At 37.8% G+C, this 13,724-nt stretch overlaps 1 protein-coding gene across 1 annotated transcript in view; it reads right to left on the bottom strand.

Annotated features, from left to right (window-relative positions):
- Nucleotides 1-13,724, bottom strand: part of PITPNB (phosphatidylinositol transfer protein beta) — a 33,955-nt gene that overhangs the window by 17,639 nt on the left and 2,592 nt on the right. Inside the window, exons 2-7 of the mRNA XM_064521855.1 lie at nucleotides 13,220-13,250; nucleotides 12,204-12,349; nucleotides 10,132-10,223; nucleotides 9,508-9,515; nucleotides 8,193-8,267; nucleotides 6,839-6,922 (exon numbers count right to left, since the gene is read on the bottom strand). Coding sequence (XP_064377925.1) covers nucleotides 6,839-6,922; nucleotides 8,193-8,267; nucleotides 9,508-9,515; nucleotides 10,132-10,223; nucleotides 12,204-12,349; nucleotides 13,220-13,250 — 436 coding nt within the window. The remainder of the gene's footprint in view (nucleotides 1-6,838; nucleotides 6,923-8,192; nucleotides 8,268-9,507; nucleotides 9,516-10,131; nucleotides 10,224-12,203; nucleotides 12,350-13,219; nucleotides 13,251-13,724) is intronic.

Below are 13,724 nucleotides of genomic sequence, written 5' to 3'. Positions count from 1 at the left end.
GGCTATTGTAGGAACTCGTCTCAAAACATTAACCCCACCAGCATGCAAGGAAGGAGACTGGACTAAAGCCAGAGCACAAACAAACAACAGTTCTTTGCAGAGTTTAAGGAAAATAACTGTGCAGCAAGAGCGTAACTCCTGACAGCAACAAGTCCTTCTTAGGAAGAAAAGCAGTCAACTCTTGGAACAAACAGTACAGCTAAAAAATCCTGAAGCCCTCTTGAAAGCTAGACAAGCAAAACTTTATTTTGCAGCAAGGTAACAATATGGAGGAGTTAAGGAAAAAAAAAATTCATAGAAATACACAAATATTGTTTCATGGGCACTTTCTGCCCAGAATTTCAGTATCCTATGCATGAATGCAACACAACTAAGTAGTTAGCTTTTCAGCACGCTATAATAGCAAATTATTTAGAGACTGTGAACCATGTTAGATAAACCAATAATCACAACAAACCCTGAATCTAGGTGCTTTTTTACAATTCTTTGCTGAGTGAGAAAGCTATTGCAGCCCTCCAACCCAGGCTAAAAGTTACATCAAGATGCATCAATGTAGCAGGAATAACAACATTACAGAGGTGATACCAGGTCTTCTCACCTATGAGATCTGCTAAAAGTAGTAATAGTCCTGCTGATAGCTCATTGTTCATTCTCCTAAGTACTATAAAACTTGAAAGCATATATACAGGACAGAATGATTTCAAGAAAACTTTTAACCAACACAACAAATGATACAAGTCTGGTGTCTTATCTGCAGGGTCATGACAAAAATTTCCTGAGTAGTATAGGACTGACTGGGCAGGCAGACACAATTTCTGGCTTCCCAATTCAATATTGCATTAAATCTTTAAGCAGGAGAACAGACATATCTGTGTTGTTTAGCAGATACTACACATAACGCTGATTGTGAAAAAAACCCCCACATACCAGTACTTTTCACTCATATGACCCAAAGCTCTGTAAATACCCATTGTTCACAGCACGATAAAAGTTCAAAACCAGGTTTGTCATATTCCCAGCTCAGTGCAAGATTCCCGAGTCTCATAACTGAAAAAATCACCAGCACTACTTTCCACTTTCTGATATGCAAGAAAAGCATTCACATACTTTGGCAGGTTTAGCTAAATGGCATCTTCCTCTTAATAATGAACATCTTACGGTCAGTTCCTGAAGAGCATTATAACTACAGGGCAGCTATCAGGTGAACTGTCACCTGATCTCACCTTTGAAAGAATGCTGAAGTTCAAATGAAAAATAAAATTAGCACAGAAGTAAAACTGCAGTGTTGTGCTTTGTACTAGAAGTTAGTCTCCACAGAAGGGACTTTTTTTATAAGGCAATCTAGAAGAAAGGTTGTAAGCACCGAGGGTAACATGAAAAAAGCCTTAGTCAGGGGACGGAAAAAAGAAAAAAGGGAGGAAACGGTAGAAAGGTAGAAGTAAGCTCAATTAATACATACATAGGTTGTTCCATGGGATATGCAATTTAAGATGTGTAATTAAAATTGCAAATCATGGGACACTACAAATGGAATTAAGCAAAATTCAAAGTGTACACAAGTTTTTCCATTTTCCAAACCAGTAAATAACATTCCCAACACGAAGAAATCCTGTTCTGTTAGCAGGCTGAAGTCTGGGAGAAAGTAAAAGGGCTATCTAATGATCACCTGAGCAAGCATTTACTCCTTTGTATCTTTATTCCAAAGTAGCACTGCTGAAGGTTGAATGGTACATCTGTTCAAATTCAGTGATTCAGACAAGCCTTTTTGGATACAAATGTCTATCATGGCAAAACAGAAGAAACACTTTGGGTCAAAAAGGCAGGTCTGTAGCAGTCATGTTTGGTTTGTTTGTTTTTGTTTGGTTTTTTTTTTGGCACACATCTCTGGATACTGGCACATGAGAGAACACTGGAGACCAGGGATACATCCATCCAGGGAGGGTCAGGAGGTGCTCTGAACATAACACAACACTGCCATTTTGATGCATGGATTCTGATCACTAATGTGTTTTTAGACCAGTCAAGGACATTACAGAATCCACAATCCCACGGATCACACGACTTTTAGAAGTCACTGGGCTTTCCTCAGCAGCAGCCAAACAAAGAGAATAAACATTTCAGACCCAAAAAAACTGTAGCATTCTTCAATACACAGTAATTTGTATTCTAGACTGTACACACTTAAGGCAGTTTGATAGTGGAGTTGTTTAACAAGACTAGAAAAGCAACTTCAGAATAAACATACAATCACATGATCCAAAGTCATCTAGTTACCATCCATCAGCAAAGCATCAGTAATGGCCCATGCATCCACGTACTCGCCTCATCTGGACACCAAAATGAAACAGCTTCACAGAACTGAAGTCTGATAAAAATCCAGTTTAAGGCAATAGGGCTTTCTCTCTCTCCTTCAAACTGAAATATTCTCGATCTTTTTTAAAGAAACTAAGAGGTATAATGTGATCCTTTTGCTAACATAGAGTGTACTTCATGACCTAAACCGAATGTTCCAAGACTGTTAGCAGTAAAATGCTTGACGATACTAAGCTTCTGGGCTAGTAAAATGGACTTTTTAGATGCCTATCATATGATAAACTGAGTCCTAATATGATCTCAAACGAGACATCTAATCTCCTCATTGCACAGAAATAGCTACAAACCTGATTTCAATTTCTTTGTTTTCTTTATGCTTATTTTCTTTCAAATTGCTTCCAAAAATGTAGCCTCTTCTGATGTTAACTGAGTGTTCACTTCTGCTTATTCTTTAAGAATTCTTCCTCTCCTGGGAAGTGACTGTTATACACAAATCACATAAAGCTACTTAGATTGTATGCTGGAGATGATTAAGAGAGGCCAGGGTTAAATTTATACCTAAAGAAAGTCACAGATGTTGGCCAAATTATTTCTATACATTTTTAAATGAGCACAAGTTAGCATATGCATGCCATTAGTATCTGCAAGAAATTTACTATTTTTATATTTATGCTGATTATAGTTCTGAAGCTAAAGTAACCGCCACACTACAATGGCTTGGGCAAGGTTCATTCACTGAACACAAAGATAAATCTTGAACATATGAAAATTTTTATCAAAATTGCTGGATCTTTTAAATGTAGTTCCATTCTTTCAGTAATACTGGCATCCAAGATAGTGCATTAGGGTTACTTTTCCAGGCAAAGTGATGACTGAGAGAATAAATGTATAAATAAAACTTTCCTTTGACAGCACTGAGGATTCCTTTTCCCAGGGCACCTAAAAAGGTAGCACACCAACCTCCCCAGCCACTTACAATGACAACTGCCAAAAAAGCCCATTATAACATTAAAAGAAATTGGACAAATAACGTGATTTCAGAGACTACCCAACAGAGTGAACTAGCGATCATTCTAATATCACTGAACAAAGAGGAAGAAGTTGTAGGGGAAGAACCTCTGGGCAAACAGAATATATGGAACACAGCTAATGCTTTCACTGAGGAAATTTTCTTTCCAAAACTATAAGGCATAAAGCAAGCACATGGATCAGGGCATTTCTACTACTACGATGTATCTGAACTTCTAAAACCAAAAATTAATGAAGTCCATTACCTAAACTTCATAAAGAAGCTAAGTTATCTTAGTATAAGTCTCTCTCATGGACTAATAACCAGTAAAAAAAGAGAGAAAATAAAGGCTAGAAACTGCACATTTTCATAACAGAAGAGATTACAAGTGGGGTCCCAGAGAATTTCTGTTGTCCAACAAATTCTTAATTGTCTAGGAAAGGGGGCAAAAAAGTGGAGTGAAAAGGATGTCAGTCTGCAATAACTCAGTTATCTAGGTCGGCATAAAAGTTTGAGTACAAAGTCACTCTTTGTTTACTAAAGAGCCAAAAAGATCTTGCAAAACTTAACATCTAGGAGGTGAAACAGCTAAGAGTATACAAATTATATGGTGAAAATTAGCCCTAACTACTTCTATACAATGATGGGGTCTATTGTGACTTTGAATTTGAAAATAGTTGCTCAATGCTCAGCTACAGCTAAAAAGGTAAATGGTGTTAGGAGTTACTGGAAAAGAAGAGGAAGATAGAAACAGCAGCAGTGACTAAGACACTGGTTTAAACAACTCTGCGCTCATCTTTCTGATACTTTGTATAGGTCAAACATTATACAAAAGATAAAAAAAAAATGGCTACTATACTGAAAATAGTACCAAGGACTTTCATACATATGAAGTGGCTTCCATGTGAAGAAGGACTGAAAGATAAGGACTCTCATCTTGGAAAGATAAGATATAGAGGAGGTGGGGGAGGAAAAAGGAAAGACAATCAAAATCTGTAAGATAATTGTGCAGAAAGTGTAAATAGGTTCCCCCTACCCCTCCCCTCCCCATGAAACTAATTAAATTATCAGGCAGGCAAAAAGGAAGTACTTTTCCTCCATACCACCTAACGCACTAGGGAATTCATGATGCCAGAAAGGTCAAATGTATAAATGGGTTCAAAAACGGATTGGATGTGCTCATGGGTGTATAAGTGGCTAAAGAATGCAACAGGCCAGCTGTAACCGCTGACTCAGGAAGTCCTGCACAGACAGACTGATCTTTCCACAGATACGCACCTCCCAGCTTCCAGCACCCTGTACTTCCCAAGTTTCTCACCCTTCCCTTTCCCCAGATATCTGCTACTGGCCACCAACAGGATATTGAGCTAGATGGATCTTTGTTCTCAGCCGAAAATGGAACTTCCAGCATACCACCATCTGTCAGTCTCCCACACAAAGCAAACTGGCAATATCACAGGCAGGCCATGTAATCTAATAGTGCAAGAGGACATACAGCATAAGCTGTGCTGTTCACTAAGAATACTTGAAACAGAATAAATACTTCAGTTCAACAAACATTAATAATAAGCACAACCCCCTTGTTTGTTGCCACAAGCTGTGATCAAGCAAGCATTCTGACAGATGACAGCATCGTAGTTGTCTGCCACAATTCCAGGCATGGAATAGGGAATGCACAACATACATTTACCTGCCAGTTCATCTCTAAGGTCATATGGAATGTCAGAAAGAACAAGGGGCAGCAAAACGATTCCTCGCTGCATTAAAATAGGCAAGACACATTTAATTTGATTTACATGGAGGCTCTCCAAACAATGTATTTTCACACATGTAAATCCACAGATCATCTCTTAAACATGAGTTAAGCAATACTGCAGGTTATAAGCTTATGTTGGTAATAAAAGGGAAATTTATGAAGTAGAACCCTTTGCCCTCTTCCTCGACTTTTCTGCAAAGGAGCCCTCTCCCCACAGCATGGGACATCCAAGTACTTATTTTCAGAAAATCACAGTTACATAGTATGGAGAATGGCTGCTTGTATGAAAATAAGACAATCAAAGTTATTATATAAACACAAACTGATAAATATAGGTATCAGGACATACCATTTTCCTACTCTCCACAAATAAATGACTACACATAAAACAGTCCAGCTGTTACAATTAAAACAAACCAGGCAACAACTGAAGTGAATAAAGATGTGTAGAAAGCAGCAGCAGTAATACCATGCGACTGAGACAGACAGGCACGTAAGAGCAGTGAAGTTGTCCTCTAAAGCTGCATAAACTACCATCTAAAAACCAACATATCCTACCTTCTTAATCAGATCATACACATTATGAGTTGGTTAACAAAAAATTGATAACAAATGGGAACAGTATGGGAATTATTAAATGTCATCCTGTTCGCAAAAGTCTTAAGATGGCAGAGAAAGTTGAACTAGTAATCCCTTTGTATAGTTATATCAGTAGAATTTGATGCAAACAGTTTCAACACACCACTATTTTTCTGTGCAAGATGCAACTGAAAAGGCAGTAAGTTGAAAGTGTGCATGCTGATGACTAAACACTGCTTTTCAGAAGGACTCCTCTCGTGTATATTGCCACATTCTCTTTGTCCAGCTGCCTAATTCCATCACATGTATAAGCAAGCCAACATGGAACCTCCATGCACTCTTGGTTAAAGCTGTGCCTTATGAATTTACACCTATGCTCCACATACAACTTCACTGAGTAACCATATACTTCTACTGATAAAAATCTCTCCTTAATTTTTTGCTTCTTATATGAAGATAGCAAACTAAATTCTCAAGAAACAGACCACAGGGGCCTGTGGACAGATTTCTGGGTGTACTCAGGATGCTTCTGTTTGCTAAAACAATCACTAGAGAGAAAACTGAAGAAGTAATCCCAAACCTTCTAAAGCAAAAACAGGTTTGTCTACAGCATTTCAGAAGAAATGAAAAATTTGTCTATTGAGAACTATCCTCCTGAACAAAGTTTTAAAAGAAAAACACTTCTCTTAGACTTCAATAGCAAAACCCGATGGTTCCTATTGGGACTGCCCTAACTCTAGGGTGAAGGATGGGTAAAGGGACAGAACAACTTAAATAATTCATTACCAAGAAGTAGCAGCAGAAGCACAGGAATAGGCTGGTGGAGATACTGTGCTCTATCACAAAGGACCAGCTGGGATAGATTCTTGCTCTTGGTCTCACACACCAAGATGAGCACACAAATACTTGTTTGATTAAATCAATTACTTTATCTACAATTAGGGTAAAAACTACACCTGTGCCAAAAGTCTGTCACTCTTGAAGTCAAACTCAGTAAATTAAAGTTACAAAGGCATTTACTAAACAGGGAACTTCTGAAACAATGCTTCTATTCAAGATAATTTTTATTTATCTGTTGGATATAATCCACTGCATTTTTAGTTTATTCACAATCAACAGAAAGCATCAACACAATTAGCTGCATATTAAAACTATATCCCAATAGCTGAGCATTTACTTACTCCTGGTTCTACTTGAGTTCTATCTGCAATGTCAATATGGACAACCTCAACACTCTTCCATGTGTTTGGATCCAAATTGTGCACCTGCAAAGGAGGAAGAGGAATGATCTTCACAATGTCACCTTAACACAGTGGATGCAGTATGTGTGCATGCCATGGATTCTTTTCTGGACTTCATAAAGACAGACTGGGATCTCAAAACCTCCCCTTTCTCCTTCCATCCTCCTAAAAAAAGGGGAATATATTCTAGAGTTGCAATTTAATTCACTCACTAACCAATTTTAAACTAGCACAGATTCATTAAAGCTTCAACTATTCTGCATTCAGGCAACCCGGGTTTAAGATTAAGCTGTATTCTTCTGTCACATTCATCATAGCTAGTGAGATCAAACACTAATTAGAAACATTACCCATTCAGTAACCAGACAAGTTTTTTGATTTAGAAATAAGCCTGCACAAATTCCAAAGCGCAGATATGGCAGGTTTCAATAACTTGACTAAATCTAGTAAGTTCCTTGAATCATAGGCCTGTCACATTTTGAAGTTGGCTAGATAGAGAACTGCTTTGAAATGCAGCCCTTAATACGCACCAGGTTAAAGATATGTGGTATGAGGGTACATAAAGGTCCCAGATGTAACCAGCTTCATACCTGTAGCCTGTTAGGCATACCTACACTTACAATTAAAGGCAAGCATATCTGCCCATGAAATACTTCTGATTTTTATAGCTTATCCCTTCTTTAGGGTTAGAACAGTTCATCCAGGCACTCAAAACATACTGACAACTATACTTCTGTGGATGCTTCATAAATACATTTGTCACTATCAATAAAAGAGTTTCCTGGTGAAAGGAAGGAGATCTCTATACTGAATCAACCTGCTAGGGACAAAAACTAGTGTACCACCAGCCTGGAAAATTTACAGAATTAGGTTCAATATATAACTCTAAGGAAATGTACAAAGACAAATGACAGTTTCTCCCACTCTAAAATCCTTGCCAAAGCTGTTTTCAAACTTGCTCGCAAAAGCAGCACTAGTATTCCTAAGGTAAGAGAATATGAAATAAATATTTTACACTTACTGAAAACCTGTTTAAATATTCAGATGAGAATCAAGCATCTGCACTGACTTCAAAATTAAAACAAAAAAAATTTCTCATTCCTGCATCTCTTTAGGAGAAATAGCTTGATCACTTTAGAAGGATTTGGATAATGCCTTTTGTTTTAAGTTAATCACCACGTAGGGCTTTGACTTTATACGATAATTGTCAGCCATTACCAGATACAGAATACTTTATTTGGATGACTATGTGTTGATAATATTACTGATGTTAGGTATCCAAATCCCAACTCACGTTTTCTGATGTCCCCAAATCTGGTTTATGCCAAGTCTCAATTTTTATGAAGAAGTCATCTTTCATGTATTCATTCTGTAAGAATTAAAATCAAACAGCACAAATCTGATTACTCCCTCTCTGCTTAACTTTTAGATAAATGGTATTTATATACAACAAAGTCACTAGCAAGCCTTGACTAGCAACGTGTTCTATTTAAAGGCTAAAATGAAACGGTCCCTTTCCTTCACAGAGAAAGGGGCACAATGGGATAACTTGTATCTAAATCTGAAATATCAGCTATAGCGCCAAGTACTAACTTAAAACCACAGCCATATTTAAGAAACCCAACTCTAACATGCATACATACAAATAGAAATAAGAATACTTTCTCATTTGGCATCCCTCTTCCTCAGCCCTGAAATTCTTTACCTCTATGTTCAAGTTTTCAAATTATTAGCAATACAGTAAAGCCAAACAACTAAAGATATATTTCCATGGGATTTTTTAATAATTGAGACTATATTCTGAGAGGCAGAGATGACAGCTAATGAACATTGCATGTTATTGTACAACACAATTAAGATCAACTACCCCTGAACTGTATGTCTAGAGAGTAACACAGAACACTCCTGACTTCAGAAGTAAGAACACATACACCAGTGTGCAAGTGCATCACGAGGAGTCAGGCTAAACACATTCACCAACTGATTCGTAGCTCCTTATGTTGCATCCACCTGGTGGCTATCTAAATGATGTTTGAAAGGAGCAGATAAAGCAATTTAACATTAAACCGTTAAGTGTGCTTAAACAGGTTAAAGTCTTCACGACCTCTTTGCTGGGTGTCTTCAAAAAAATCCTAACTATGACAATCCACCTAGACTCTGGACTAACCAATTTTAAACTCAGACAGGATTTCACTTTACAGAAGTAGGACTTCAGACACGTAGAGACCGATTTTTTTTCACTGCTCTTCCCACATTCAAGATTCTATAAAAATCTCTGATTTGGCTTTTTTTTTTTTTTTTTTTTTTTTTTTTTTTTTTGCATTATGCCACACCAGGACAGACATTCTGCAGCTGCACTGGTAAGTAAAGACACAAAAGAAGATGTAGCAAATGAAAGCATTTTTCTGACAAATTACAGTTGTTTCTAATAATAGCCAAGTAGCAGACAAACATAGTAACACAGAGCTCCATGCCAGAAATTCTGGCAAGGCATATGCAAAAGCTTGGAGCTAGCTTGCTAGAGCCAGAGTCAATTGTAACAGTAATAACAGATTCAAAACATTTTTCAAAAAAACCAACATAGGACTGATAGTAATTCAAATACTCACTGTCACAACTGGTCAACGGAATCACATGCAATGAAATTGAAAAGGAAACACAAAATATTATTAGATACAATAGTTTCTGATACGTCTCATATATAAAGATTGCTTCAAAGGATAAGAAACATTGAAAATTAGTCTAACAGCATTTTTGTGCATCGAATCAGCAGAATTCAGCAGAATACAACTTGCTAGCCTTAACTTTAAAAGTTCATTATGCAATACTTCAAACCATTCAACAAAGACAAACCAAAGAAGTAGACCCTGCTCTTAGAACGTATACGATTAAATGTGTTAAAACAGAGCATTCAAGATATTCTGACAGACTATGAGGAATTAAGCTACCTCCTTTCAAACAGGCTCTGTTCTGTATTTGGAGAAAGACAGTCAACTCTTCAGACTTGTGCTAGGGACACTGCACAATAAGACTAGGTAGGAACCAGTAAACTGGTTCATTGAGGTGGCTCTTCTGAAGCAGATCTCCTTTTCGGAATAGGAGATCTCACAAAAGCGACATTAAAATTTGAAAAATATTTACCACTTGAAGGCACACACTTTCATCCTAAACCATTTGAGATCATCTCTTAATAGAACAGTGCAAATGTAATATTTGACGCAGGACATGCTTACTTGTTCTACAGTATGGATACGCATTCCAAGCCTTCTCATGGAACACCAGGGAGCCTTCTGGAGCAATCATCCTTACAAACCCAGGAACTTTACTGTGAAAAACAAACATCACTCACACTTTTAAATTTTTGCCAGCAGAAGATCCTCATTGATTTTTTTTTTCACTCTAATAAGACAGACACATTTTACTCCTGTTTTTTTAAAAATTATGATGTACAAGTAATCTACAGTTAAATACGCAGGAACTCCAACAATGTTACTGTTCCCAAAGTAATTAAGAGAAAATTAGGGAAGGTAATTACGAAGTAGTTAAGAGCAAGTTAGAAATAATTTTGGCAGCATTATGATCACAATAGAAGCTGTGCTATCTACACCTCCTTTTCTCAAGTATAGCGAAGACGACCGTTGAGAGACAGCGCTGCCCAAGAGATCTCATCTCCAAATCCCCCAGCAAAACTGCAAGTCAGCAGTAGAGCAAGCCCGTAGCTCAGCTGGCCTGGAGCCTGGATGGAAGGCCATTCAGCCACTTCAGCCATGCCTTCAGAGGAAAACTTCAGCTTACCACCATCAGCAGTTACAGATAATAATCTTCAACAATAATTGCCCTCTCAAGTGCAATAGCCTGTCCACGACAGCTGTCCAAAATTGGATGCTCAAGAAAGAAGTACCAAAATCTCATACAAGAGAAATTTGGTAATATCTAGGTGAATATTTGAGGCTGATGCCCTGAAGTAGGTGAGTTCAAATAAACTTCATATATGGGTATGCATAAGGGACAGGTAGAGTTTAATCTATGTAAGCATTCTTTCCTCAGTTTTTTCCCCCAAATACGGCAAATAAGTTCCTGTCCTTTCTTCTTTTGCAGTCAAAGGAAAAAAGCCAACTGATCAATCCCTTTTCACATAACAGGAAACTTGTGTCCCACTCACCTGGGACTTCTTTTTTTCTAGACTAAGCAAACAGAGTCCTTTCAACTCTTCCATACAAGTCATGCCGTCCATACTTCTTTTTACCCTCTAGCTTCTTTCTAGTTAGCAAGCATCTGAAAGCCCAATGCTCAAAGCCAAACAAGAGAATTACCACCCATAACTTGTATGCAACGAGCATATATAATACAGCCCTGAAGGAAATTTCCCTTCATGTTTATGGTTACATTACTGATACGTCCTAACATTCGGATGCTTTTGGATGGTGCCGCCCTAGGGAAAGTATATCCCTGTCACATTTGTGCCTTTTCTTCTCCTCTCCCCCCCAAAATAGCCCACTGCAAATAATTCTCTAACTTGCTTTTGATCCTTTTTCCAATTACGAACATTTTGAATACTAATCCTCACAACTTGACACCAGATACAAATTCAAAAAATATGCCTCCCTTTGCTGTACTGCAGCCCTCTGGAGTAGCACCAACCACAAAACCCTAAAGGTTCAGATATGATTTAGGTCATCTCCCCAAATAATCCAGGTTTTATCAGCACTGCAGTACACACAACTTCTAAAATTACCCTTTCTCTTTCTCATTCTTTCTCACAAAATGAATTACCCTACCACACTGCAAGAACTTGTGCAATGCTCTGTAGAATGTTACAGACAAACATCCCTGCAATAAGAACATTTGCAAACATGCAAAAAATATCCAGGCAATAAGAATTCCTTATATATCAGATTAAATAAAGACATTCTTGCTTTATAGTGCAATAGCCATTCTCCTTTCATTCCTCCTTCTATGTCAACATTACAGTCCTTCAGACTATCCTGCAAAGCATCTGTGATAATAACCTATCATTTTGGTTGCATGCTAATGATTCAGACTATGCCTACTTAGAGAGGCATCTGCTTATTCACAGAACAGACATTTGACATGTTACTGCATCACTCCATCCCACATATTTAAAATCCACGGTATTTCACATGTTTTTCCACTCACCAGAGCATTCACACAATTCACCAAGTTACAGAGTGGTAGAAAAAAGACAAGTACCTCGGAACGGTAAAGGGTGGCAGGTTCCCCCTCACTGTTAAACATTTCCTGGTCAAAACCAACTGAACATAATATGGATCAACACTTTTCTCACCTCTTTAAATGATAGATTTTGTGGGTATATTGTCCCTTTTCGCCATCCTTTTCATAAGGCTCATTTTTTAAGACTTGAATTCCTTCACCACCTCCCGTTTCATTTTTACTAGCTTCTGCCACAGAATAAAGTTGCCCGACTTGATACTGAAAGGTTAAGAGAGGCAAAATTTCAGTACTAAAATCAGACAAAACGTTCAAGGCACACAGAATGTACATTTTCCCCATGAAAGTCTGGTAGTAAAGCAAGATGATTAGGAAAGAAAAATAGCATTCTATACAGAGTATTTAGTAAAATACAACAAAATACAGCAAAATTTATCTGTGGTTCACCAGAATCAGGTCTGTACACCGCTTATTTCATATTAACACAGCACTTTGGTATAGCATACTAAATGTGTTACTCTGTTTCCTCATCCCACAAGCAAATATATATGTTGTCCTTAATTTGATAAAAGAAATACAAATTTTAGTTTACATTTAAGATTTTGAAATGATTAATTTCCAGCACTCAGCCTCCCAACTTCATACTTTTAACCAACTAGATACCAGCCCCACAGGATCAATAAAATGCAAACTGTAGAAGAAAGAAGGTGTAACATTTTTCCTCAGAAATACACTTGGATATCTGAGAGGGAGTTTCAGTTAAATGAATTTATGTATCATTTAAATCGTTGGTTTCAGATCTTGGAAGATGGCCCCTACCATCTCTAAGTCACCCAATGCCTTGGTCAGCAGGAAAACTCTGCTGCAGTGCGGAGTAGCACAATTTTATTTTCTTTATCGTAAGCCATGGAGCGGCTCAGAAACAACTGAAGATGCTTGGCCTGTAGGCATTTGCCTCCTTTGAAATTCACTGATGTGCAAGAGGTTCATTCTGCTTGACTGGTGGCTCACGCATGTGGTAGAGTGGGGGATGCACAGCACAGGAAACATTTGGATCCAGGCTAGTCGGACTTAAATAAGACACTAACTTCTTCCCACCAATCCCCCCAAAACAAAAACAGGAGGACGTACCTCTTGCACTGAGCAAGGTAAAACCACTCGGCTGAAAGAGGAAAAGAGCAAAATCAATAAAATGAAACAAACTGTCAGGTTTCATCTGTTCTGCAGGTAACAGATACAAACTGTAATAAAGATATTCAAGAAGGAAGTGTTAAAATCAGTTAACTCAATCTTTCTTTGTATAAATACCTTATACAAAAAAGCTGCATGGATGTAAAGTAACAAACCCAAGTAAAATCCCATGTCAGATGTTTTACAAAGGGGAAAAGAAAAGGGGATTAATAATGTTAGAAGCTGCAGAAGAAGAGCCAGAAAACCTAGGACTTATTCCCAGCTCTGCCAGAATTTTGTACTGCACGGAAATTTGTTTAAACTTTGAGGTGTCAGTTTTTCTCATGTGTAACACTGAAAACAGAGCTGTCCATACAGTTTAAAAGGAGGACAAACGCACAGGCCCTCCGAGCCTACAAATGAATTTTGGCAATTACTGCAGTTATCAATCATCTAGAAGAACAAC

This window comes from Dromaius novaehollandiae, chromosome 17 (genome assembly GCF_036370855.1).
Source record: "Dromaius novaehollandiae isolate bDroNov1 chromosome 17, bDroNov1.hap1, whole genome shotgun sequence".
NCBI lineage: Eukaryota > Metazoa > Chordata > Aves > Casuariiformes > Dromaiidae > Dromaius > Dromaius novaehollandiae.
Note: the sequence above shows the minus strand (reverse complement) of the source record. Positions and strands in the feature narration are given on the sequence as shown.